Source organism: Hemicordylus capensis, chromosome 3, assembly GCF_027244095.1.
Source record: "Hemicordylus capensis ecotype Gifberg chromosome 3, rHemCap1.1.pri, whole genome shotgun sequence".
Classification (NCBI taxonomy): Eukaryota; Metazoa; Chordata; class Lepidosauria; order Squamata; family Cordylidae; genus Hemicordylus; species Hemicordylus capensis.
The window spans coordinates 57037808-57063883 of record NC_069659.1 but is presented as its reverse complement, the minus strand read 5'-3'; the positions used below and the strand labels follow the sequence as shown (position 1 = coordinate 57063883).

The following is a 26076-nucleotide window of genomic DNA, read 5'->3' as shown; positions in this document are numbered from 1 at the left end:
ACCATAGAAATACTTTATTTTTTCAACATTCCTGTTTCACCTTTCTATAAAAATGCTTATTTATTTATTTTTTTAAAAATGGCGGCAACAACTTCATAGCTAGTTAGTTATTACTAACCCACTAAAATTAAATGAAACAAGTTAGTCATGACTAAATTTATTGGGAAATTAATTATGACTAACTTAGTCTCTGGGCGCTGCCAATCATATTCAGGATTACCAGTTACAACCTGAGACATTCAGATTTACATCATAAAAAATTCAAAGCCGCAGGAAACTCCTAATGAAAAAGGCACTATCTGAGAATGACCACAGAAAATGATCATTGTGGCAGCCTTTTGAAAGGCAGACAGCAATGAGGCCAGGCGACTTCTCTTGGCTGAGTGCATGACTGTCTTGATGCCACAACAGGAAGGATCTGTCCCTAGTACAAACCTACTTAGTAAAGTATGGAAATGTGGAGGAAGGGCTCAAAGGTAGACCTAAAGTTAGGCAGATGCATGTGGTTGGAAACGTTTAAAAACTTATTCAATGTATACCTTTCACATTAGCCTCAAGGTAGCTAAACATAAAACTGAAAATCAGAATTAAAAATTCAAAAACACACCTCCTAGAATATATTGATACCATGATTCCAAGCCTTTGAGGGCTGCTAACTGCGCAAAGAGGCACCTTTTTAACATGGTGATTCTCTTTATTGAGCAGGGGGAGAGTAACTGGCCCTTTCCACCACCACCCCAGCACAGTACCCCTCCAGTGACTGTTGCTGTCTTGTGTTTCTTTTTAGAGCCCTTTGGGGACAAGGATCCATCTTGTCTGTCTATCTATGTAAACCGCTTTGGACACTTTTGGCAAAAAGCGGTATATACATATTTGTTGTTGTTGTTATACTATATATTTATATTTTATATTTTGAGGTTTTGTTTTTATGTGATCATTCCCTTTTTCTTTTTTCTTTTTATTCTGATTTGTGTGGAATCCTTTTTGCAAGCCATAAGCACTAATCCAGACATATATTGGCCAGGTTGCCAGTTGCAGTCATATCTTTTAATCTAGTGAGTGCCTTCTACAGCAGAAAGTGAGAAACTGGGGGGTGGGTGGGGGAATTCTCTGGTCTTACTGTAAGCTTCCAGAGCCCAAAATCACATTGGAGTGAAGGCATGGTTAGTTTTGATCACAAATTTGGACTGACAATGGCCAGCCATAATTTATTGATTGCTGGTTGGGAGGAGCTTTGAAAAGTCCTATATATACTGCTTTCCTTAAAGCGGTAATTTCAGCGGTATATGCAATGTTTCTTTTTATACATTTACTATTTTTTTTTTAAATTCTCTCTCTCCAGATAATTTTTGACCAAAGTTGAATACATTGGTCAGGGCACACATACACAAGAAAACATACTATGTGCCTATGGGTCTGCTTTGTGTTTAGGATTTTTTATTGAATGACAACCACCTCACCCCATTCCACATAGGAAGCAGCTTTTGAAAGAACTTAAAAATATTTTTTGATAAGTCATAGGAATTCAAAATGAATTTAAAAAAAAAAATTGGATGCACAGTAGTAATTAAACATTAAGTAGGTCTCTCTATTGTATATGTTTCCCTTTGTGTTTAGGCAACATAACAGAATTGTAGAAAGAACATCATTTAAGAGAAAGAGAGCAGAATATTGTAATTGTAATTTTATTTACAGTCATTGACCAAACAGAGAATAAAAACTAATAAACATTAAAGTGTGTGTGTGTGTGTGTGTGCGCGCGTGCGTGCGCGCGCACGCACACACACACACACACAGAGTTTAGAATTAGGATGATGTCCCATTATACCTCTTTAAAGCAATATAACTAAACTTAGCTACAGAAATAGAGATTGAAGCATCTTTATCTGAAAGCAGATGTTTTACAAGATTATCATCGGATTGATCTACCAGTTTACATATTAAAGGAGCAATAAGACATTCCCTAGGATATAAATGGAATTTACAATGGAGAAGAATGTGTGCAACAGTTTCTGTATCTCCTGACCCACAACTACAGTGTCATTCTTCTAAAGGCACACCCTGAAACCTCCCAGCTAGAAGTGCAATGGAAAGGAGTTAACCCTTACTCTTGTAAATATCCATCGAAACTTAGAAAAAGTGATTGTCGACAGATATTTTGCGGGGGAAAGGTCCATCTTAGTTCTTAATACTCTATAAAACTCTGGAAGCGCAGCCCAGTTTTCTTGGATCTCAATATCAACAAGGCGTTGTCTCACTACTCTTTTCGCATTCGCTTAGACCCAGTTCCAGCAATTGAGCTGGATCTAAGCCTAGAAAGGTGAGTTTATTACTTACTGTAGCACACCATAGTGACTGGGGACTAGCTGAGAGAAACTCAGGAATTAAACCAACTGGTCGCAGATGTATTTTCAACCAAAAATAGATAATTAGAAGCCAGGCCCGAGATTCAATTTTTATAAAGCCAGCCTCTGTCCTTAAAGTCACATTCGCTGTACATTTTGGAGTGCCAAATAAGTTCCTCAAGAACCCTGATTGGCTTCTTTCCAGAATGTCAAACCTTGAGTATGGACCTAATTGAATACCATACAATAATTGCGGAATGACCTTTGCAGTATAGAGCTTTAAAGCAGCTGGAATGAAGCCTGCAAGAGAGCAGAATATTTGCTGCCTAATCTGACAAGAGATAGAAGCACCTTTTAGCTGATTCTCAATAATGAACACCAGTATTTTAGATTTATAATTGCCCCTAAGGTGCCGGTTTACAGTTAGAATCGTGCTGTTTTGAAAGTTAAGTATGCAAATAATTTTGTCAAACCAAATGTTCTTGCAGATGTTCGTCAGCTACTAAAACCCTTCATTGAATGAAGTATATTATTCTTCTGGCTTCTTTGATATTTATTAGACTCATGCTGCTCTTTAGTAGTCAGATACTTAAAACTGAAATATCTGTATAAACAGAGATTAATAAACTCAATCTCTCTGAAACTTCTCATATATTGTTTAAATAGTTTTGTCTTTTCCACTATCCATTTTCCCCACTGCTAATAGTGGCGCAGCAAGGAAATGCTTGACTAACAAGCAGAAGGTTGCCAGTTTGAATCCCCACTGGTATGTTTCCATACTATGTTTCCCATACTATGGGAAACACCTATATCGGGCAGCAGCAATATAGGAAGGTGCTAAAAGGCATAATCTCATACTGTGCGGAAGGAAGCAATGGTAAACGCCTCCTATGATCTACCAGATAAAACCACAGGGCTTTGTAGGAGTCAAAATCGACTTGACGGCACACTTTACCTTTAATACAAGTTGAGAGACAGTTTGGATTCTGTTTGTAAATGGAAGGAGCAAAAAAGTCAGATTTTACACAGCTGGGTTATATTGAGATTGCATTGTTCTCAGCTAATGCAGTGGGATGAACATGGCAGCTGGGATGTTAAGACAGTATTCTCACATCTCAACTGCAAGAAGTTCTTAAGAAGCCTCAATAATTTGTTTCCTTCTATCTAGAGGCCTATTGAACAATGGAGCTTGTCACTGGTGCTGTCCACTATAACTGAACAATCTTTTGAATCAGAACCAGAATCAGGAAAGCCACTACTTTCCTGAAACTATTCACATTAAAAATGTCTTGATGACCATTACTACAACCCATAGAGTGAGTGAACTCACAGCTCTTCCTATTTATGTGCCTTACATAATATATTACTCTGGTAAGATCCTTATGTATCTGGACTTGCACCCAAAGATTGTGACGGATTTTCATTTGAATCAAGACATTCTGTTACCTACCTTCTTTCAAAATCCAACTATTCAATTTGAGAGGTCACTCTGCTCCTTAGATGTGTGGCGTTGCCTCCTATTCTACCTCAAAAGAAGGGATGTCCGTAAGACTAATGTCCTTTCCATTGCCTTCAAGGTAAGGCCAAAGGCCACACAATCTCATGCCAGAGACTTATGGCATTGGCTAGTCGATCACTCTGACCTACAAACATCAGGGTATGCAATCTCCACATGCCATAAGGCCCACTTGTCAAGGGCTTGCGCCTCCTCAGTGGCCTAGCTATCTGGCATCAAGATTCAGGACATTTGTGCACATGATCCTCCCATCAGTGTTTCATAAAACATTATGCAATAGATCTCCACCTTGCTGCAGAGGCGAGCTTTGTGAGGAGGTGTGTGTTAAAAAAGAGTTTTAAAATAAATGTTTCCAGTACTACTGCACCCACCTCCTTAACGGAAGCTTGCTAATCACTCATTGCATATGAATGCCAATGGATCACGATCCAGAAAAAACAAGTTGCTTACTGTAACTGATGATCTGGTAGTGATCTGTTGTCATTCATAAGCCCTTCCCATTCCTCCCCACTGTAGGAGACTGCATGTAAAAAAAATAATTTTTACATGCAGAATATGGGGGGGGGGGGACGCTTACTATACAAGGATGATCATCTATCTATGGCAGTTGTTCAGGAACTGATAAGATGGCGCCCTAACCGATGATATCAGCGATCGTGTCGATCGCATGGATGCTACAAGGAGCTAGTGAATCCATCCGCAAAGTCCCTGCACAGGCTCAGTACCCATTGCTTTATGAATGACAACAGATCACTACCAGATCATCAATTACAGGTAGTCAACCTGTGTCTTTCTTTTTAAAATGTAATACAGATTGGTGGGTAAATTCTGTTTACTCCCATTAGCAATTTTGGTAGTAGCCTAATCCAAATGATATGCATGTGTAAGGTAAACTAATATGATATTTTGAAGCTGTTATATTTTAGCCTATAATTATTTATAGATGGAAATTCATATACACACACACACCTCTTGCTCAATTTTTTTAATTCTACCAAGCAAAAAATGTTCCTCATAGTGTGTGTTTTGCCACAGTGCTGTAAGATATCGATCAATGACAACCATGAGTCCAGCTATATACCTATTATTAGTAGGTATAGTAAACCACCTTTGATAAGTTTTCACTGATAAGCAATATAAATAATAGAAATATAGAAGAGCAGGCCTAAGAGGCATAATAGCACAAGGCAATATTTTTTGTAACCTAGGTATTCAGTTGGGTTTGCTTAGTCTTTCTTTTTCCTTAAGGAAAGTAAGCTTATGAGATCACCCAACATTCTGTCTGTGTCCATGTATCCCCCCCCCCATCTACTTAGTAATGGCTGGACCAATATGAACCAAATTGGGTACAACTGTAGGGACACCTCAGTGGCATAGTTTGTGATGTCATCCACCCCAGTCCAAGATTGTGGACACATGAAAGACTGAGGCACAAGTGGGTTAATTTGTGAATCACCTAACCAATTTGAAACACATTTGATACTGGTGTAGGGACACATAGGGATGGCTCAATGGTGTAGTTCGTGATGATGTCATCCACTGCAGTTCAAGATGGTGGACATGTGAACACTTAAGATTGAAGTGGGCTAACTTGTGAGGATGGTAATTATCAATTAAGATTGTAGTGAAAGGAAAGAAGGCAGATTCATTCTTACCAGAACATACTTTTTTGTTTTTGTGTGAATATTTATAATTTACTTGTACTGTAAGCTCTGTTTACTCATTTGCTTCATTGTAAATGGCTTCTCTGTAGCTGACTGTGCATATGGATAAAAATTGTTCTTGGTAATTAAAAGGTTTCACACATACAACAATTTTCATTCAGGAATCTGATGGTCAGGGATGTCCTTTCTGCCGCTGTGAAATCAAAGGAACTGAACCCATAATTGTGGACCCTTTTGACCCCAGGGATGAAAACACCAGATGCTGTAGCATTATGGATAGTTTTAGTATACCCATGCTTGACTTGGATGATGATGATGACAGAGAAGAATCCTTAATGATGAATCGATTGGCATCTGTACGAAAGGTATGGAGTGTGTGTATTTTCTTAAATGTATAACGTTTTGTGTTTGAAAGTGAAGTATTGTGAGAGTCTACTGTGGTATTTTAATAGGTGCAATCCTCACATGCCAGAGTATCAAACCATGGTTTGGTCCTATGTTGATGTCCCGGTTTGTTGAGATTGTTTAAAACTACAGTTTCTTGGTTTGGACATCACAGGAAACTGTGGTTTAAGAAACCAGTAAGTGTTTGATTCAGTTGGACACATGGGAGGAGGGTGTGTGCAAGGTCCTCAGTTTATTCACAGTCCAACATAGGCCTTGACAGATTTTCTTTGGAATTAGGAGCTGGCCCACACATTTGAAAGCCAGATAATGGACACTTGGCAAAATTACTAGAGTTAGTGAAGGTCATTGTGGTGTGTGTGAGGGGGGTGTAAATTGGATTCTGTTTATCCCCTTTACAAGTAACATACTTAACAGAAACGGGACAAATAAATATTTTATTAAATAACTCCACCTCTTAATATCCTAGTCTAGGCACTATGGCTCCCTGGTGCCTGGAATTTGTCAACTCTGGTCTAACAAACTATGGCCACTTGGATAATCTGAATTGGGCATGTCTGTTCTATTCCATTCTGATATTTATTGCAGAAGAAATATGGAATGTTCTCAGATGATACTTTTATCTGCAGATAAAATATCTTGTGAATTTTTTTAAAAATCCAGCTCCCTCACAGAAGACAGTATGTCACACAAAAGCTCTTTATTTGAGGTCTTATATAGGTATAAGGCCTTTTCAGATATCCACATGTCTAGGGTATCTTATCTAGCTGATATAGATCACAATCCTAAACACATTTGCCTAGAACAAGGATTCCCAACCTGTGATCCTCCAAATGTTGCTGCACTACAACTCCCACCATTCCCAGCCACAACGTCAAGAGGACCACAGGATGGGAATCCCTGGCCTAGAAGCTAAGTTCTAGCAGACATCCCAGGAAACACTTCCAATTCTTAAGGAGAAGGTTAGGCTAGCAGGGCACCTCAGTACTATTTGTGTTCGATATTGGGGTGCTTGCTAGATTAGCCTTCTCTTTAAGAATTACAAGAGTTTCTTGGGTTATCTGTTAATTCCTTGATTCTGTATTTTACTTTTGATATGTTTTCTCTGAGACAAGAAGAGCTTTGTTTTCCTCTCCCCAAAAATGGGATTGCACAAGAACATTTTTTCTCTGTTGGATGAGAGGTGGGGGTTTTTCTTTTTTTTGGGGGGGGGAAACTTCTCCAGTCTGATTTCCTTCCAATCTGATTCCATGCCCAGCACATTTTAGAATATTTTGAGAAACTCTGCCCCTTTACTACCATTGGAAAAGTCTAGGATGCTTTGTGCCATGCTAAGAATTGATGCAGGTACCCTTATGCTGTGGAATGTTTGCATCAGTTTGTTGTTTACTTCTTCACTGGATTCAGACAGAGCATACTGGCCTGAGCTGGCATAGTAGCTGCTCTGTGATGTTCATAGATAAAGTAATGACTTAGAACTGACTCTGTGTTTGATTAAAATGAAGCTAATTTAGGACAACATTTCTAATGTGCAGATAAATCACAAAGTCAAGATGATTTTCGATTTCACACAGGAAGTCTTTATAAGAGGAGCTGACATAGTTATAGCATTATCATCTAGCTGAGATTTGCTTCTAGTTACAGTAACTGACAAGGGTGGCAAATGCTAAATAACCCCTGCTAAAGTGGCAAACCCAGCACAGTACCTCCAGTGACTGTTGCTGGTGTCTATCATGTTTCTTTTTAGACTGTGAGCCCTTTGGGGACAGGGATCCATCTTATTTATTTATTATTTTTCTGCGTAAACCACCCTGGGCCATTTTTGGAAGGACGGTATAGAAATCAAATAAATAAATAAATAAATTTGATAACTCTCATCATGGTATTTGTCTCTGATCTGTATAGTCTAATTTTATCCTAAACCTTGCAAACTGGGCCAGTTTGGTGGCTCAGTTGCTAACTGAACCAGAGATGGTTTGGTCTGTGATTGAAGCGAATCAAGACCAGTTTGGACAGATCAGTTCAGCATCAAAAGGGTGCCCGGGGAGGAGGCCAGCAAGAGTGGTAGTTTAAATTTCTTAGTGGTATGGTGTGGCTTTATATCCTTTAGAGCAGGGATTATCAACGTCTGATCCTCAGACGTTATTGGACTTCAACTCCCATAATCCCCAACCAAAGGCCACTGGGTCTGGGGATTGTGGGAGCTGAAGTCCAATAACATCTGGGTACACAGCAACAACAGCAACTATTTATATACCGCTTTTCAACAAAAGGTTCCAAAGTGGTTTACATAGAGAAATAATAAATAAATAAAGATGGATCCCTGTCCCCAAAGGGCTCACAATCTAAAAAGAAACATGATAGACACCAGTAACAGTCACTGGAAGTACTATGCTGGGGGTGGATAGGACCAGTTGCTCTACCCCTACTAAATAAAGAGAATCACCACATTTAAAAGGTGCCTCTTTGTCCAGTTAGCAGGGGTTGAGGATCACCAGGTGGGTGAGTGGCAGTGCTGGCAGCTGTGCTGGGCCAGTAAGAACCTTAAACTACTTCTCTTGCCACCACCATTTAGAGGATTTCTCCACCCCTTTTACATGTATACATGGCTCACCAGATAGCCGTTTACAAGTATAGCTGCTTGAAGCTGGGGTAAGCAGTGAAGTGGCCAAATTTGTAGATGACACTAAACTATTTAGGGTAGTGAAGTCCACAACCAATTGGGAGGAGCTCCAAACTGGGGGAGTGGGTGACAAAATGGCAAATGTGGTTCAATGTAAGCAAGTGTAAAATGATGCATACTGGGGCAAAAAAACCCAACTTCACATATACGCTGATGGGATCTGAAGTGTCAGTGACCGACCAGAAAAGAGATCTTGGGGTTGTGGTGGAGAATTCATTGAAAGTGTCAACTTAGTGAGTGGCAGAGGTTTAAAAAAGACCAATTCCATGCTAGGGAATTGAAAACAAAAGTGCAAATATTATAATGCCCTTATAGAAATCTATGGTGCAGCTACACCTGGAGTACTGCATACGGTTTCCACCACCTAATAATAATAATAATCGTCATTATGGATACGAAAATGTTTAGAAACAACTGGTGTCAGCAAAAATATTCAGATATTTATTTAAAAAAACAATGAGCATGTGGAATACACAGTTAACAATCAATGGCGAGGCACTTGGACAGGTTAGCATTAGAAGAGGCATTTTCCAAGGGGACTCACTATTCCCTCTATTGTTTGTAATCGCCATGACCCCACTTTCACAAATGCTAAACAAAACAAGCCTCGGATACCAAACATCTAAAACATCCAGTAAAATCAACCATCTGCTGTGCATGGACGATATGAAGTTGTATGGAAAGTCCCAGTCAGAAATCGAATCACTGCTAAACACTGTCCTTATATTCAGTAGCGATATAGCAATGGAGTTTGGACTAGACAAGTGTGCTACATTAATAATGAACAGAGGGAAAATAAGAAAAACAGAAGGAATAGAACTGCCCAATGGAAGCAAGATCAAGAACCTAGAAGAGAAAGAACGTTACAAATACTTGGGCATTCTCCAGGCTGATAACATCGCACACACTGAAGTTAAAAGAAAAATTGGAAGTGAATACATCAGGAGAGTTAGAAAAATCCTCAAGTCCAAACTCAATGGCGGGAACATCATACAAGCCATAAACACCTGGGCTATGCATGTTATTAGATACACTGCAGGAATAATAGACTGGACCCAGGCAGAGCTAGAGACACTAGATCGTAAGACCAGGAAAATCATGACCATCAATCATGCTCTGCACCCCCGCAGTGATGTAGATAGGCTCTACCTCCCTCGCAGCTCAGGTGGAAGAGGAATGCTGCAAGTCCATCAAACAGTAGAGGAGGAGAAAAGAGGCCTTGAAGAATATATAAGGGACAGTGAAGAAGATGCACTTCAAATGGTCAAGAACGCGAAACTATTCAACACCAATGAAACAAAGCAGGCCTACAAGAAAGAACAAGTCAAGAACCGAGCAGAAAAATGGAGAAATAAGCCCCTGCATGGTCAATATTTGCACAATATAAGTGGAAAATCAGACATCAGCAAGACCTGGCAATGGCTTAAGAATGGCAACTTGAAGAAAGAAACAGAGGGTTTAATATTGGCTGCACAAGAACAGGCACTAAGAACAAATGCAATAAGAGCAAAAGTAGAAAAATCCACAACAAACAGCAAGTGCCGCCTTTGTAAAGAAGCAGATGAAACAGTGGACCACCTGATCAGCTGTTGTAAGAAGATTGCACTGACTGACTACAAACAAAGGCATGACAAGGTAGCAGGGATGATACACTGGAACATCTGCAAAAAATACAAGCTACCTGTAGCCAAGAATTGGTGGGACCATAAAATTGAAAAAGTTGAAGAAAATGAAGATGTAAAAATATTATGGGACTTCCGACTACAAACAGACAAACATCTGCCACACATTACACCAGATATCACTGTAGTTGAGAAGAAAGAAAAACAAGTGAAAATAATCGACATAGCAATACCAGGGGATAGCAGAATAGAAGAAAAAGAAATAGAAAAAATCACAAAATACAAAGATCTACAAATTGAAATTGAAAGGCTGTGGCAGAAGAAGACCAAAATAATCCCAGTGGTAATTGGCAACCTGGGTGCAGTTCCAAAAGACCTTGAAGAGCATCTCAACACCATAGGGGCCACAGAAATCACTACCAGCCGGTTACAAAAAGCAGCTTTACTGGGAACAGCCTATATTCTGCGACGGTATCTATAACCATTGACAATAAAATTCTGGCATCCCAGGTCCTTGGGAAGGACTCGATGTCTGGATAAAACAAACCAGTCAATAACACCTGTCTGACTGTGTAAACAAGAAATCATCATCATCATCATCATCATCTTATGAAGGATATTGTAGAACTGGAAAAGGTGCAGAAGAGGACAACCAAGATGATCAGGGGCCTGGAGCACCTTCCTTATGAGGCAAGGCTGCAGCATTTGGGGATCTTTAGTTTGAAAAACAGGAGGCTAAGGAGAGACATGATTTAGGTGTATAAAATTATGCATGGAGTGGAAAGAGTGGACAGATAAATTTTTCTCCCTCTCTCACAGTACTAGAACCAGGCGCCATTCCATGAAACTGTGAAGGTCAGAAAATCTAGGACTGACAAGAGGAATTACTTTTTCACACAGTGCATAATTAATCGATGGAATTCATTGCCCTGGGATGTGGTGATGTTCAGCAGCTTGGATAACTTTAAAAGGGTTTTAGACAAATTCATGGAGGGCATGTCTATCAACGGCTACTAGTCTGGTGTCTATGGGCCAGCCTCAGTGGCATGAAGCCTCTCATTACCAATTGTAGGGGAGCAATAGCAAGAGAGAGGGAATGCCCTCACCTCTTGCCCATGGGTTCCCCAGAGGCATCTTGTGGGCCACTGTGTGAAACAGGATGCTGCACTAGATAGGGATGGGTCCGGACCGGTCCGGAGGCCATTCTAAAGGCCTCCAGACTGTCCGGACCGGTCCAGACCTGGCTGGTTCAGTTCGGATGGGGGGGTTCCTTTAAGGGCGGAGGAGGGTTTACTTACCCCTCCCGCAGCTTCACCCCCTCCAGCGTGCGTATTGTATGTAGTAATTGGGGCGGCAGGATACCTCCCTGCCGCCCCTTCTCCCTCTTCAGTGCAAAAGGCTTCACGGAGCCTTTTGCGCACGTCGCGCACAAGCTTCACGTCTCCCCAACGTGCGTGCGTACGTCGGGGAGATGTGAAGCTCGCGTGTGACATGCCCATGCGCAAAAGGCTCCGTGAAGCCTTTTGCACTGAAGAGGGAGAAGGGGTGGCAGGGAGGTATCCTGCCGCCCCAATTACTACATACAATACGCGCGCTGGATGGGGGGAAGCGGCGGGAGGGGTAAGTAAACCCTCCCCCGCCCTTAAAGGAACCCCCAACAAAGTGCCGGATTGCAGCGCTGCGGTTCCATGCACACCCCTAGCACTAGATAAGCCTTGGGCCTGATTCAGCAGGGCTGCTATTATGTTAACCACCAAACCGGTTTTGTCAAGCAGACTGGACTCGACTGGATGGTCATTTTATCCGAACCAGTTCGACAACAGGTGGTTCAGTTCTAATTTAAGTCCGAATTCAAACTGAACCACAATTTATGGTTTGTGCACACTCCTACTATAATAACCCTGTTTTTAAAATTAATTTAAACTTCAAAAAGATTATGCATTGAGAAATTCCAAGAGATTCAAGACCTAGTTCAGTCCTGTCTAGATCGCCTTGAAAGTTTGTTTATACATTATCAGTCTTCAAAATACGTAATCTTTTTTTCAGCCGGGGTGGGCGGAGTAGTGATTTCAACTATGTGAAATTAATTTTACTGTCACACTTAGAGAATATTTTCATTGCTTGAGTTTGGAGATACAGATGGACCATAGGAAATATCAGGTGCAAGAGTGGTGCTCCCTTGGAAATTCTATTCTGATCAACCTATTAATATTAAGGTTGTAACCCTAAGCGTATGCACTAGGAAATAGGCCCAGTTTCACTCATTAGGACTTACTTTACAATTATTTGTAATTTTGAGTTGGTAATAATTAATTGGAGCATGATTGGGGGCTCTACAAATGTTCCTGTCCCTCCTGCCTCAAGTGAGCATGAGCCCCTGTTTCCTGAGGGAGTAAGGGACAAATGATGATTCCTGAAATTGTGCTACACTTTGGAAGCACAGCAGAACTGCAGGGGCTTTCCTCCACCCGCTCCATGCTTGGGAGTCAAAGTTGGACTAGTCCATTTGTGCTGTGCTTTGGAAGTGCAGTACAAGACTGAGTTCTTTTAAGCTTGGGGCTGTGGGGCAGGACAGTATTCCCTAACTTGTTACTGTGCTTCTGAAATTGTGGACTCCAGAAACAAGATCCCACTGTTCCCTATTGGAGAATGGGCAAGATTCTAGATAACACAACATTTAGTTGGCTACCATATATGAGGACTGGGGAGATGTCCAATACTTAGACTAAGGCATTAATTAGAGCAATTGGCTAATTAACAAGAGCTGATTTCTGAATCAGGATTTTAAAATGCCCTTGTGTATTTCAACACTTTAGTTGTTTTATGCTAAAGTATTTCTTTGGATCAGAAGATGTAAGCTCTTTCTTATTAATACTAGTAGTGTTCTCTGTTTGTTATAGTGTAATGAAAGGCAGAATTCCCCTGTGACCTCCCCTGGATCCTCTCCACTTGCACAAAGAAGAAAGGCACTTCCTGATCCCCTGCAAGTGCCCCATCTTAGCCTCCCACCAGTGCCTCCTCGACTAGATCTCATTCAGAAGGGAGTTGCTCGATCCCCATGTGCCAGTCCTGCTAGCTCACCAAAGGTAAACTCTAATTTAGGGATCTAATATCAGATGTAAAGTGTAATACACGGGATATCCGCATGTGCAAGGGGGGAAGTTTTCCTTCCCATTGCAGCAGTATTCCAAACCACAAACAAAGGATTGCAGTCAGAAATGGAAATTGTTGGCGCTCCAGTACATGTGTCCAAGAACATGTCTTTCTCCATCTATGTGCGTGTGTGCGCGCGCACACGGTAAAGAAAACAAAAACTCAACCTGTCTCTCTCAATTCCTCCTTCATTGTAATGTAATATGAATTACATTAACATGAACCTTCTCCAGGTTACTCGCTCATTCTGCAGGACCCATTGCTTTGTGTTTTCTTTGCTTGTGTTGAACCCAGAGAATGATGGAATAATTTGAATAATTATTAAACCTTGAATAATTTCAAGTTAAGTACAGCAAAACATATCCTTATAAGTTAAATGTTACATTACATTGTAAAATTAAAAATAAAAATTGTCTTCTCTCTTCTAATACTATTCCCATGCCTTGCCCTGCCATCATTTTAAAAGCAACAGAATTAATATTATGTCGATAGTATTGTAAACCTGATTTGCTAAAACAATTTTTGTGAAGTATTTTTACTTATCTGACACATGTGGTATACGCAAACGTACATTTATCATAATATTTAAAGATATAACTTGTACAAATTATGCAGATATAATCGCAGTACAGTGAAAATTCTATGGTCCAAGGTTTAGACGTTAGAAGGAAAACTGTAGGCACAATTCATGCTTGTAGAAATCTGCTAATGTTCTTTTAGAAAATATACATACTTTAAAAATTAAAGAATAACCAACCCGAATATATCTGTCGTCTTTGTGATCTCTGTGCATCTCACATGGGTTTGCGACTGCACAGAGCCAAGTTTCAGACCTTTCTCGGGCTTTACCAAATAAGGGGAAAAGATTGGGGGAAAGGCTCCCTCTAGCTGACAGCCTACCTACTTCCCTCAGTCTCTTACTGACTGCCTCAGTGGATATGTCTTCTGCTACTTTCTGCTTTGCCTTTTATCTGCTGACATGATTTACAGAGATTAGCAAGTAAGTTGTCCCAGTTTTTTCCTATTTTTTGTTTTTTCTACCTAACTGTTGTTCTCATATTTCTCTCTTAGAGTTTTGTGCGTTGATCTGTTTTCTCTCAACCCCACCCCAACTTTTGGCCTCTTATGGCTACAGAAGTGATCAGTGCTCTCTTAAAATACCCTTCTTAGAGTGTCATTCCTCCTGCTTAGCTTATGTGGGAGAATTGCACCACACAGATTTGTGTTCAATATGTTGCAGATTCACAAAGCAAACCCGCCATAATCGGGCTATCCACCGCCATGCCTTTCTGTGGGGGAGAGCTCTCTTAGTGAGCTCCTCATTTCATGGCACACCTGCCTTACATACCTCTTGTACTGGGCCGGAGGGATCATAGGCGCAAATGCAGTCCAGGTCCGATCTGCTACCTGGCCCCGCCACACCCCCTACACAGGCCTCAATGGCTCCGCCTGTGTTGCACACCCTCAGTCTCAGCACCAAAACCGTCCTTCCAAGAGCCTTCAGGCATGACCATACAGGCATCACAACTGGTCTCTTCTGCCTCAACGATCTCTCATTCAGGGGGTGGAGCCTTTGGAGCAAAAAAGGGATCCACACAAACCTAAGAAAGGAGCAGCGCCTGCGTTGGTACCAAGGTTGAAGTCAACTAAACTTATTAAAAGGACCTCCATGCCTGCAGCGCCCAGACCCTCGGTACCGATGGGAAGTTAGCCATCAGTACCTAAAGATAAAAAGGAGCTCAAGGTATCCAAACTTAAAAACACTTCTGGTGAGCAACAGAAAAAGAAAAAACACTTGGTGCCTGCAGACCCCAAAGAGGTACCCCTAGCTCCTGCACAAACTTGGCCTCCACTATCAGAAGCAAGCTGTTCAACTTGCCATACATACCTCACTCTAATTCTGATGCTCCGCCTCAGGGTGACCCAACGTCTGTGCTCCCAGGGGACTTGGACCAGGAGCCCTAGCCTCTTACCCAAACTGCATAAATAGGGGTGCAAGAGGCATAGAGGTTATTCCCGGGGGTGATCTTACTCCCCAAAGAATCGGCATGGGTCCAAGTACTCAATGTGGTACTCCAGAGGATGGCTACTTGTCTCATAGGAAGTATGGGTCATACATCATCGTGATAGATATTGTAATTCCAGACCTCACATCGCTCAGTATAGTGACTTTTATCCTTTGGAACCACATTTTTGTTATTTGCCCCATTATTCCCTAGTTGGCAGAGATTGCTATGAAAGTCATAATGAAAAGGAGGCACGTTGCTCCTTGTAAGAACTGATCCAATCAGACACCCACATTCTGGTGGCACTATCTCTGATACCCACACTGGCCTTGGTTGCCAAAGCTACATGGGGAAGGTTGACATTAGTCAGTGCAACCTCTAAAAAACTGGAGAATACATATAGAATCCAACAGACACACACTGCTTTCTTAACTAAGCACCCTGTGCCCAACTCAGTTGTTGACGAATCTGCCTAGTCTTGAAATAGGCAACATGTAATGTCCACTCCATTGATAGGAAAGGAAAGAAACTGGACACTTTGGGCAAGAAGGTCTATTGCACTGCTAGTCTACTTGTCCATGTTGCAAATTGCCAAGCATGCTGGGCATGCTACCAACACTTCATCTTAGAGAAGCTGGCACCATTCCTTAACTAACTTCAGCAGGACCAAAGGGATGTGGCACTTGTCTTGCTAAATGAGGGTCTTCATGTGGCCAAACAGTTGCATTTTTCCTGGCACTGTGCAGACTGTGGATCCCGCTTGATGTCAACAGTGATTTCTTTGAGACACACATGGTTAAGCTCATCGTCCTTGACTCAAGAAGCAGGAGCACATATTGAGGACTTACCATTCAATGGAGGAGCACTTTTTGACCAGAAAACCAATGACACTTTGGAGAGGGCCCAAAAACTATACTCTGCTGAAAAATCTATGCGTTTCTCACAATCCTCAATGTTCACAACTTCTACAAGGAAGAAATTTTGGCCACATTATTGACAACCTAAGCACTCATCCTCTCAATCTAGTGACACCCTTCGCTGGCTGCCACCACCTTTTCCAGCACCACAAGCCTACCAATTCCTCTTCTGGTTCAAGACCTCAAGTCACTCCCAAGTCCAAGACCACCTATTCAGAGAGAGAATGATGCTGCCAGATCAACCCTATCAGCGTACTATGAGGGCTGCTATAACATCGGATGGGTGTGTTCTGGCTGTTATACAAATTGGTTACAAAATTGAATTCCAGTCCCTACCTCCCTATTGCAGATATTTGATCATGGCCCCCTTCTTAAGATCTCTTGCAAGAGGTCCGATCCTTTCTGCAAAAAAGGAGCTATTGAAAGGGTATATCACAACCAACGAGTGTTTTTATTCCCGCTACTTCACAGTCCCCCAAAGGGACAGAGGGTTAAGACTCATCCTCGACCTGAAAGGCGGGAATTATTTTGTATACTACAAAAGATTTTGCATGATTTATTATCCCTTGATTCTGTCTCCTCTTTTCAAAGGCTTAATTTGCCTCCATAGATCTGAAAGATGGATATTTTCATACTTATATAGTGCCCTAGCATCAGAAGTGTCTCAGATTCTGTATAGGTTCCTGTACCTACTAATATTCTGTTATTCTGTCCAGACTAGCATCCACCCCACATGTCTTCACAAAGTGTGTGTCTGTCATAGCAGCTCATCTTTGTCTTCAAGATGTCGGGGTGTCGCCATATATCTTCAAAGAGGCAACTTCTTCTCCACATATGGATGGCCCTGTACCTCCTCAGCTCTCTGGGTCTATGAACATATTACAAGAAATCAAAGCTAATGCCTGCTCAATCTATAATTTTGGGGCACATTTATTGACTCAAGAGCCGCCTTCACTTATCTCCCCCACCAAATAATTCAGTCAATACGTCTCACTGCAGACTTTCTGCACCGCATGCAGTCACAGTGATCATTTATGCAATGATCTCTGGGCCTGCTGACCTCATCGACAGCAGTGCTGCCTCTTGCCCTGCTATTTCTTATTTATTTTTATTTTATTTTTACATTTTTATACCGCCTTTCGTTAAAAGAAAACCCCAAGGCGGTTTACAAAAATTAAAAACATACAGTAAAAAACCAGTAAAAACATCAAGCTAAAAACAGGCATAAAAACAAGACAACAGATAAAAACACACAAGAACAGCAGTAAAAGACAATTATGTAAAAGCCTGGGTAAAAAGCCAAGTCTTTAAAAGCTTTCTAAAAGCTGTGATGGAGTCTGAGGAACGAATGGCCACCGGGAGAGCATTCCAGAGTCTAGGGGCAGCAACAGAGAAGGCCCTGTCCCGAGTGCACGACAGCCGGGCCTCCCTCATTGTCGGCACCAGGAGCAGGGCCCCCCCAGATGTCCTAGTCAAGTGGGCAGCAACCCTTGGGCGCAGGCGGTCCCTCAAATACCCTGGGCCCAAACCGTTTAGGGCTTTAAAGGTCAAAACCAGCACCTTGAATTGGACCCGGAAACGAACCGGCAGCCAGTGCAGCTCTTTCAAAATGGGGGTGATATGTTCCCAACGGGCAGCTCCGGATAGAACCCTCGCTGCCGCGTTTTGCACTAGCTGTAGTTTCCGGATATTCTTCAAGGGCAGCCCCACGTAGAGCGCGTTACAGTAATCCAGCCGCGACGTGACTAAGGCGTGGGTAACCGTGGCCAGATCTGCCTTCTCGAGAAAGGGACGCAACTGGCGCACCAGCCGAAGCCGTGCAAAGGCACCCCTGGCCACCGCCTCCACCTGAGCCTCCAAAAGCAGAGCCGGGTCCAGTAGTACCCCCAAGCTGCGTACTTGCTCCTTCAAGGGGAGTGCAACCCCATCCAGAACCGGTAAAATCTCCTCATCCCGATTGGCTCTCCTACTGACCAACAGTACCTCCGTCTTATCCGGATTCAATTTCAGTTTGTTAGCCCACATCCAACCCATCATGGCCTCCAGCCCCCGATTCAGGACATCCACCGCCTCCCTAGGATCAGATGACAAGGAGAGATAGAGCTGAGTGTCATCCGCATATTGCTGACAACTCAGTCAAAATCCCCGGATGACCTCTCCCAGCAGCTTCATGTAGATGTTAAACAGCATGGGGGACAAGACCGAACCCTGCGGGACCCCACAGGCCAATGGCCACGGGGCCGAGCAGTAGTCCCCTAGCACCACCTTCTGGACCCTCCCCTCAAGAAAGGACCGGAACCACTGCAACGCAGTGCCTCCGATTCCCATACTCGAGAGGCAGCCCAGAAGGATACCATGGTCGGTGGTATCGAATGCCGCCGAGAGGTCCAGCAGAACCAACAGGGACGCACTCCCCCTGTCTAGTTCCCGGCGTAGGTCATCCACTAGAGCGACCAAGGCAGTCTCAGTCCCATACCCAGGGCGGAAGCCAGATTGAAAAGGGTCCAGATAATCCGTATCATCCAAGACCCTCTGCAGCTGGGACGCCACCACACGCTCCATCACCTTGCCCAAGAAGGGAAGGTTAGACACAGGTCTATAATTGTCCAGGTTGGAGGGATCAAGGGAGGGCTTTTTTAATAGAGGTCTTACCACCGCCTCCTTAAGGCACGATGGCATCCTGCCCTCCCTTAACGAAGCATTAATGATCACCTCCAGCCATCTGCCTGTTCCCTCCCTGGCAGTTTTTATTAGCCATGAAGGGCAAGGGTCAAGAGTGCACGAAGTCGCCCGCACACTGCCCAGGATCTTGTCCACATCCTCAGGCCGCACCAACCGAAAAGAATCCAACACAACGGGACCAGATGGTACCAAAGGCACGTCTGCCGGAACTGCTAAAACTCTGGAGTCCAGGTCAGCACGGATTCGAGCGACTTTATCTGCAAAGTGACAGGCAAACTGATCACAAAGAGCTGTAGATGACTCCTCCCCCATTGTCCGGGGGGATGTGTGGAGCAATGTTTTCACCACACGAAACAGCTCTGTTTGCCTGCACTGAGCAGACGCAATGGAGGCGGAGAAAAAACATTTCTTCGCCGCCCCCACCGCCACGGCGTAGTCCCTAAAATGGGCTCTAGCCCGTGTTCGATCGGATTCGTGACGACTCTTCCTCCAGCGTCGCTCCAGCCGTCGTCCGAGTTGCTTCATCGCCCTAAGCTCCGAGGAAAACCAAGGAGCAGAACGGGCTCCACCAAGCCGGAGAGGGCGCTTGGGGGCAACCGTGTCAACAGCCCGGGCCACCTCTCCATTCCAGAGATCAACCAAGGCCTCGACAGGGTCATCAGCTCTGGACACTGGAAACTCCCTGAGGGCCATCTGAAATCCAAGCGGATCCATAAGCCTCCGGGGGCGGACCATCTTAATCGGCCCACCACCCCTGCAGAGGGCAGACGGAGCAGTCAAACTAAACCCCACCAGGTGATGATCTGTCCATGACAAGGGAGTGATCTCAAATTCCCCCACCTCAAGATCATTTATTTCCCGGTCGGCAAAAACCAGATCCAGAGTGTGTCCCGCCATGTGGGTAGGGCCCGATACCAATTGAGACAGGCTCATGGTTGCCATGGAGGCCATGAAATCCTGAGCCGCACCCACTAGGGGGGCCTCGGCGTGGACATTGAAATCTCCCAAAACAATAAGCCTGGGGGAACCCAAAGCCACCTCCGAGACCACCCCCGCCAGCTCAGGTAGGGAGACTGAAGTGCAGCGGGGTGGTCGGTACACCAACAGAATCCCCAGCCTATCTCGGAGGCCCACCCTCAAGGACAAACACTCGAAATTCTGAGATTGCCTGACTGGGCACCTGGAAACGGGGAGGGTCTCTCGAAAGATGACTGCAACGCCTCCTCCCCGACCCTCGAGGCGGGGCTGCTGCACGATCTGGAAACCTGGTGGACAAAGCTGAGAGAGACCAACCCCGCCCAGCGCATCCAACCAGGTCTCTGTCACGCATACCAGGTCAGCAACCTCATCCACAATCAGATCGTGGATAAGAGATCTTTTTGCATTAACTGACCTGGCATTCAGCAGCAGCACCCTAATCCTCGAGGGAGTGTTCTCAGAGCTCCCTAGGGTCAGAGGGTTGGGAGAGGGGCCGGAAAAAGGAACAGGCCTCAATTGCCTGGACCGATTTCCCCAGTAACGGCCTGCCCAACTCCCACCGCCATACCTCCCTCTGCCCGCTACCCGTGATATTGCCGCCCCCACTCCAGACCCACTTTTTCGCTCTCCCAGGCACATCTCCCCAGACTAACCCACCACAGCTTCTTGGCTTAATTTAAAAACCAGGACCAGGCTTATACGATCTCTGCTGATATCTTAATTGAAGGAAGACAGATCTTCAAGGCAGACGAAAAAGGTCTTCAGGCCCCAGGCATCTCGCCCCACGGCTGAGAGCCAGACGGACGAGAGCCCTTGTGCTCTCGCCCTTCGGCTCGCGCCAAGAGGCTCGCGCCCCTGGGCCAGCCTGCCCTTTATATTAGCAGAAGCCCCAGCTCAGCAACAGCCCAGGAGATGGTACACACCTGGAAGAGAAGTGGAGCAGAAGCAACAAACAGTCACTGCCCCACCCCAAGCTGTTCCCTGTTTCCTTCTTCTCCCAAGCTCCTGGGCCGGCCTGCCCTTTATATTAGCAGAAGCCCCAGCTCAGCAACAGCCCAGGAGATGGTACACACCTGGAAGAGAAGTGGAGCAGAGGCAACAAACAGTCACTGCCCCACCCCAAGCTGTTCCCTGTTTCCTTCTTCTCCCAAGCTCCTGGGCCGGCCTGCCCTTTATATTAGCAGAAGCCCCAGCTCAGCAACAGCCCAGGAGATGGTACACACCTGGAAGAGAAGTGGAGCAGAGGCAACAAACAGTCACTGCCCCACCCCAAGCTGTTCCCTGTTTCCTTCTTCTCTGAGAACTTTACAATCATGGTTCCTCGACAACTTCTATCCCCAGAGGCACTCTCAACACAAGGTTTTGCACATACCTTGTAGAATCCAGAATGCTATACTCTGATGGACAAGGATATCCAGTTTCACCCAGGTTACCCCCTTCTGCAGACCCTTGCCCAATCTAACCATCACAATGGATGCTTCCACCATGGGTTGGGGAGCACACTTCAGAGACTTAGTGGTTGCTGGGACTTGGTCCCAAATGGAGCGGAGGAGGCTTATTAACTACCTGGAATTGTTGCCAGTGTGCAAAGCACTCAAAGTGTTACGCCATTGGATAACTGTATACTCGGTGGTCTTTTTTAACAGGCAATGCTATGACTCGGTCTTACTTGAACCAGCCAAGGGCACATAGCATCCAGGTCACTGCTCTACCTGACAATGCTCCTTTGGTCATGGTGCTTAGATCAGAGAATATGGCTATTAGCAGTTTGCTTCCAAGGAAGAAACAACACTCTGGCAGATGACTTGAGTCAACAAAACTTGCTCTCCCATGAATGGAACCTGGACCCCAGAGTTTTGCAGATGGTCTTCCAAAAGTGGGGAACCCCCCACTTGGACCTCTTTGCAACCACCAAAATATTCAATGCGTCAATTTTTGCATCAGAGGAGGGGCGGACCCAAGGTTTGAGGGAGATGCCTTCCTTCAGCACGGGGTCTGTAGCTACTGTAGTTGCAGACTAATCTTCCTACCATTTCCCCTCATTACAAGAGTTCTTCAGAAGGTCATTGTGGACAGGGCCAGATACATCATGATTGCCCCATGGTGGCCAAGCCAACCATGGTTTACCACCCTTCTACAACTGTCATGAGGAAATTACCTTCATCTTCTGTTGATTCCACACCTGCTGACTGCAGACCATGACCATCGTTTCCATCCAGATGTTGGTTCACTACATCTTGCCACCTGGAAGATAAGGGCGTAAATATATTTAGCACTCAAGTACAAGTGGTATTGACAGCTTCCAAAAAACCATCCACACAAAAGGCATATGCTGCAAAGTGGAAACATTTCACCCATTTTGTGGAATCCAAAGCAGTGTCTCCTACCATGGCTCTTCTCCCACTGATACTGGAGTACTTCTTAGCATTAAAAGAGAGAGGCTTGTCTCGCTCCTCCATTGCATGTCTGCTTCGTGGCAATAGCAGATGCACACTCAATGTCTAATCTGTGTTCTCATGAACTTGTTAAAAGTTTTTTAAAGGAACATTACTACTACTACTACTACTGCTGCTACAAATATTTATATACTGCTCTTCAACCAAAGTTCTCAAAGCAGTTTACATAGATATAAATAAATAAGATGGCACCCTGTCCTCACAGGGCTCACAATCTAAAAAGAAACATAAAGGTAGACACCAGCAACAGCCACTGGAGGAATGCTGAGCTGGGGTTGGATAGGCCCATTTGCCTCTCCCCCTGCTAAATAAAGAGAATCACCACTTTTAAAAGGGTGCCTCTTTGCTCAGTTAGCAGGGGGTAGCAGGAAACACATGTTTCATCTGTGTTCTCTGCCCTGGAATTTATTGTTGGTTCTCAAACAGTTGATGAAAGCACCTTTTGAGCCACTGGCAACTTGTAATCTTAAACAATTGACCGTGACAACTGTGTTGCAATTACATCTGCCAGGAAGTAATTGAATTAAATGCTCTGCATTCAGATGCTCCTTATGTAGTTTTTCACAAAGACAGAGTGGCCTTGTGACCATACGTTTATTTTTTGCCTAAGGTTCTATCAGAATTTCATCTAGCACAGGACATCTCTCTACCAAGGTTTTCCCCCACACCAAGCACAAATGCTTAAAGGACTTCCCAATCCCTGTGTCAGAATTGCTGAGCCCTCCAAAAGCCTTGTCATTTCAGCACGAAAAATTCCATTTTGTGTCAAGGGGACTATATCCCTGTCCTAGTTACTTGCTTTGGAGCCGCTGCCTATACATTTGGCAAAGGCCATGGCAACATCAGTTACCTTCTGCAAGGGTGTCTCTTTGACAGACATTTGCAAGGGGGCCACATGGTCATGTCCAGCTATGTTCATCCGTCACTATGCTCTGGACCTGCACTCAAGGTCTCATGTATCCTTTGACGCCTCCATTTTGGCTTCTACTCTCCAGTGAGGTTGTATCCTCCATCCAGGTAAGAATGCTCACTATTATCCCAAGTGTGATGCACAGACATCACAAAGTAGAAAGTTAGATTTCCTAACTGCAAATTTAGTTCTTCAAGTGGTCTTTGGCACATTCACATGACCCACCCTACCTCCCCTCTGCTGCCTGGAGTATTGTCACCTAGTGCTTAAGGTATGCGGCAGTCACTCAGACAGAGGGAAGGAGGTAGGCTCTCAGCTAGAGAGAGGCTTTCCCCTGCTTCTTATTTTTTCCTTATTTTCTAAAGCTCTATAAGAGTCCGAAACTTGGTTCTACACAATGCACAAACATTCCTAGCGTTCCTTCTAATGCAAGAGGGCTATTGGGTTGTAATCTGTCCACCAATTAAAATTAAATTTTTAATTAAATATTGAAGTCATGCTTTGAAAATTCTGTGTGTGTCCCCAGAGATAACACAAAATTTACTTTATCAGCATTTTACCTTTGTAAATAGTTCTATTTGCAAATTAAATTGTATTCTAGTTGTATAATTCTTAAAATGAGGTACATAAAATGTTTTCTCATTCCTTTCATATTTTTAATTAATTCTTGTCATTTACATTGGTGCTGAACGGTCTATGTTGCTGGTCTTAACTGTGAACACAGACATTAATTTAAGATGATGAGCATGATGCAGTATCCTGGGAATTGGTTATACTGATGCTTCTCTTAGAAATTCATGAGCTATTTGTATCTTGCATTTATTTTATTTTTAAAATAAGACTATGTAAGTAATTTTTCAGCTTCATTCAATGGTTCATATTTAAATGCTGATCATGGCTTTTTAAAGAAGAAATTGTGCTACTATGCAAGAACTGTGAATACAAATATGAAAATCTTTTAGCTGAAGAGTTCAGGTGACTTGCATAATCTTTACTTGTTACCAACAGATGTTTTTGATGCAGAGCATTGCTTAACAAACATGTAGGGTCTGCAAAGTGTGTTCTTCTATTTTATCTCCTAATCATTTAACTATTCTAGCATTCCAGTTGTAATACTAGCAGTTAGGCTACTCTGGAGATGAAAATTTTCCTCAGAAATAGTAGAAAAGGAGAACATTTCCCAGAACCACCATACCTAGTGCTTTGAAACAACCTGCTTAGCTTTTCTGAAAATAATGCTGTGGATAATGCATACTATGTAATGCATTAAAGATGCATTTGTTCTTGTCTCTAGTCTTCTCCGTGTATGGTGAGGAAACAAGACAAACCCCTTCCTGCACCACCACCACCTGTACGAGATCCTCCTCCGCCTCCACCAGAAAGGCCCCCACCTATTCCACCAGATAATAGATTAAGTAGACACTTGCATCATCCTGAAAGTGTGCCTTCCAGAGACCAGCCTATGCCACTTGAAGCCTGGTGTCCCAGAGAAGTGTGTGAGACAAATCAGATAGTGGGATGTCGAATAGTAGGTGATGGTTCTCCCAAACCTGGACTCATTGCAAGTTCAAATATGAATGGAAGACATTGTCGAATGAGTTCTGATCCAGTACTTCTACGAAAGCACAGACGTCACAATTTGCCTTCTGAAGGTGCCAAGGTAAGACACATGCAGTACAGTATATAAGCCTAAATTATCTGTAACGGTATGTTCTTCGACGTGGTCTCTGTCTTCTACACAAATGGGCTATTTGCCTGTGCAGAGACCTTGTCGGAATCTAACATGGTCAATTCTCCTGCTTTGGGCGGGAGCCCCACCCCCAGCCACTATATGCGGCTGCGCCACTCCTCATCCCCTCAGTCTGTCTTCGTCCGCGCTTCAGTGAATATCATGGAGTCTGCAGCTCGGCAACGAGTAGGAATCAGCTATCCCTTGTTTTTTCTCCCTGCTTCTTTGATTTCTTTATTTTCTTTATTCTCTGCATAGTAGCGTTTTCTGTTCTTTGTGTTTTGTTTTTTGCGGGTTTTCCCCTACTTTGGAGCTTTGATCCCGTCCAGGATGGAGTGTGGTGGCCGGCTGGCCTTCAGCGTTTATTCCATTGTCATTGCCAGATGTTAATGAAGCAGGCTTGCAAAATTAGGGCTTCTTGCCTGCACGCAGCCCTGTGGGATCTGGCTGTCTGTTCTTCAGAAGCCTTGTCGCTGAAGCGGTCAGTCAAAATGGCTTCATCGGTGCAATCAGAGTGTGTGGTGTCTGCTCCTGCAAAGACCAAAAATCCGGCCTCAATACCGGTTTCAATGTCCTCGGCCGCTTGGGTCTAGGACAACTCTCTGCAATCCAGCTTCATTGGTGGTCAGACTGGGGGTGGGGGAGAGAAACAAATAGAATCATGCTAAATTAGAGAAACAAATATGATCATGGGGCAGCGCCCAGCCTTCTCATAGATACAAAGTCGGTAACATCCCCCCCCACCCTGTGTACGCATCCCCTCACCATGTGATTATTGCCCAGCCAAACTTCTTCATCCAACGCATCCCACTCCTGCCTGCTTTGCTGATTTAATGCACGTAGAAGGAACATGCCAGAATGCATCGAGAGGTTGCTCAAGTCCTTTTAATCACATATAACTCTCTCCGCAGTTCATGCAAGGTTATGTCTTTGCCCATGTTCTGTCCTGTTGGGTCAGTCCCTCTCCCCCCTCCCCTTTTACTGGAAAGCCCAGGTGGCAATTTCTGCTT

The 26076-nt window shown here is 43.8% G+C and overlaps 1 protein-coding gene across 3 annotated transcripts in view; it reads left to right on the top strand.

Moving 5' to 3' along the window:
• Nucleotides 1-26076, top strand: part of CBLB (Cbl proto-oncogene B) — a 148494-nt gene that overhangs the window by 83530 nt on the left and 38888 nt on the right. For all 3 annotated transcript variants that reach the window (XM_053309724.1, XM_053309723.1, XM_053309725.1), the window contains 3 exons: nt 5687-5890; nt 13136-13321; nt 24632-24997. In XM_053309724.1, coding sequence (XP_053165699.1) covers nt 5687-5890; nt 13136-13321; nt 24632-24997 — 756 coding nt within the window. The remainder of the gene's footprint in view (nt 1-5686; nt 5891-13135; nt 13322-24631; nt 24998-26076) is intronic.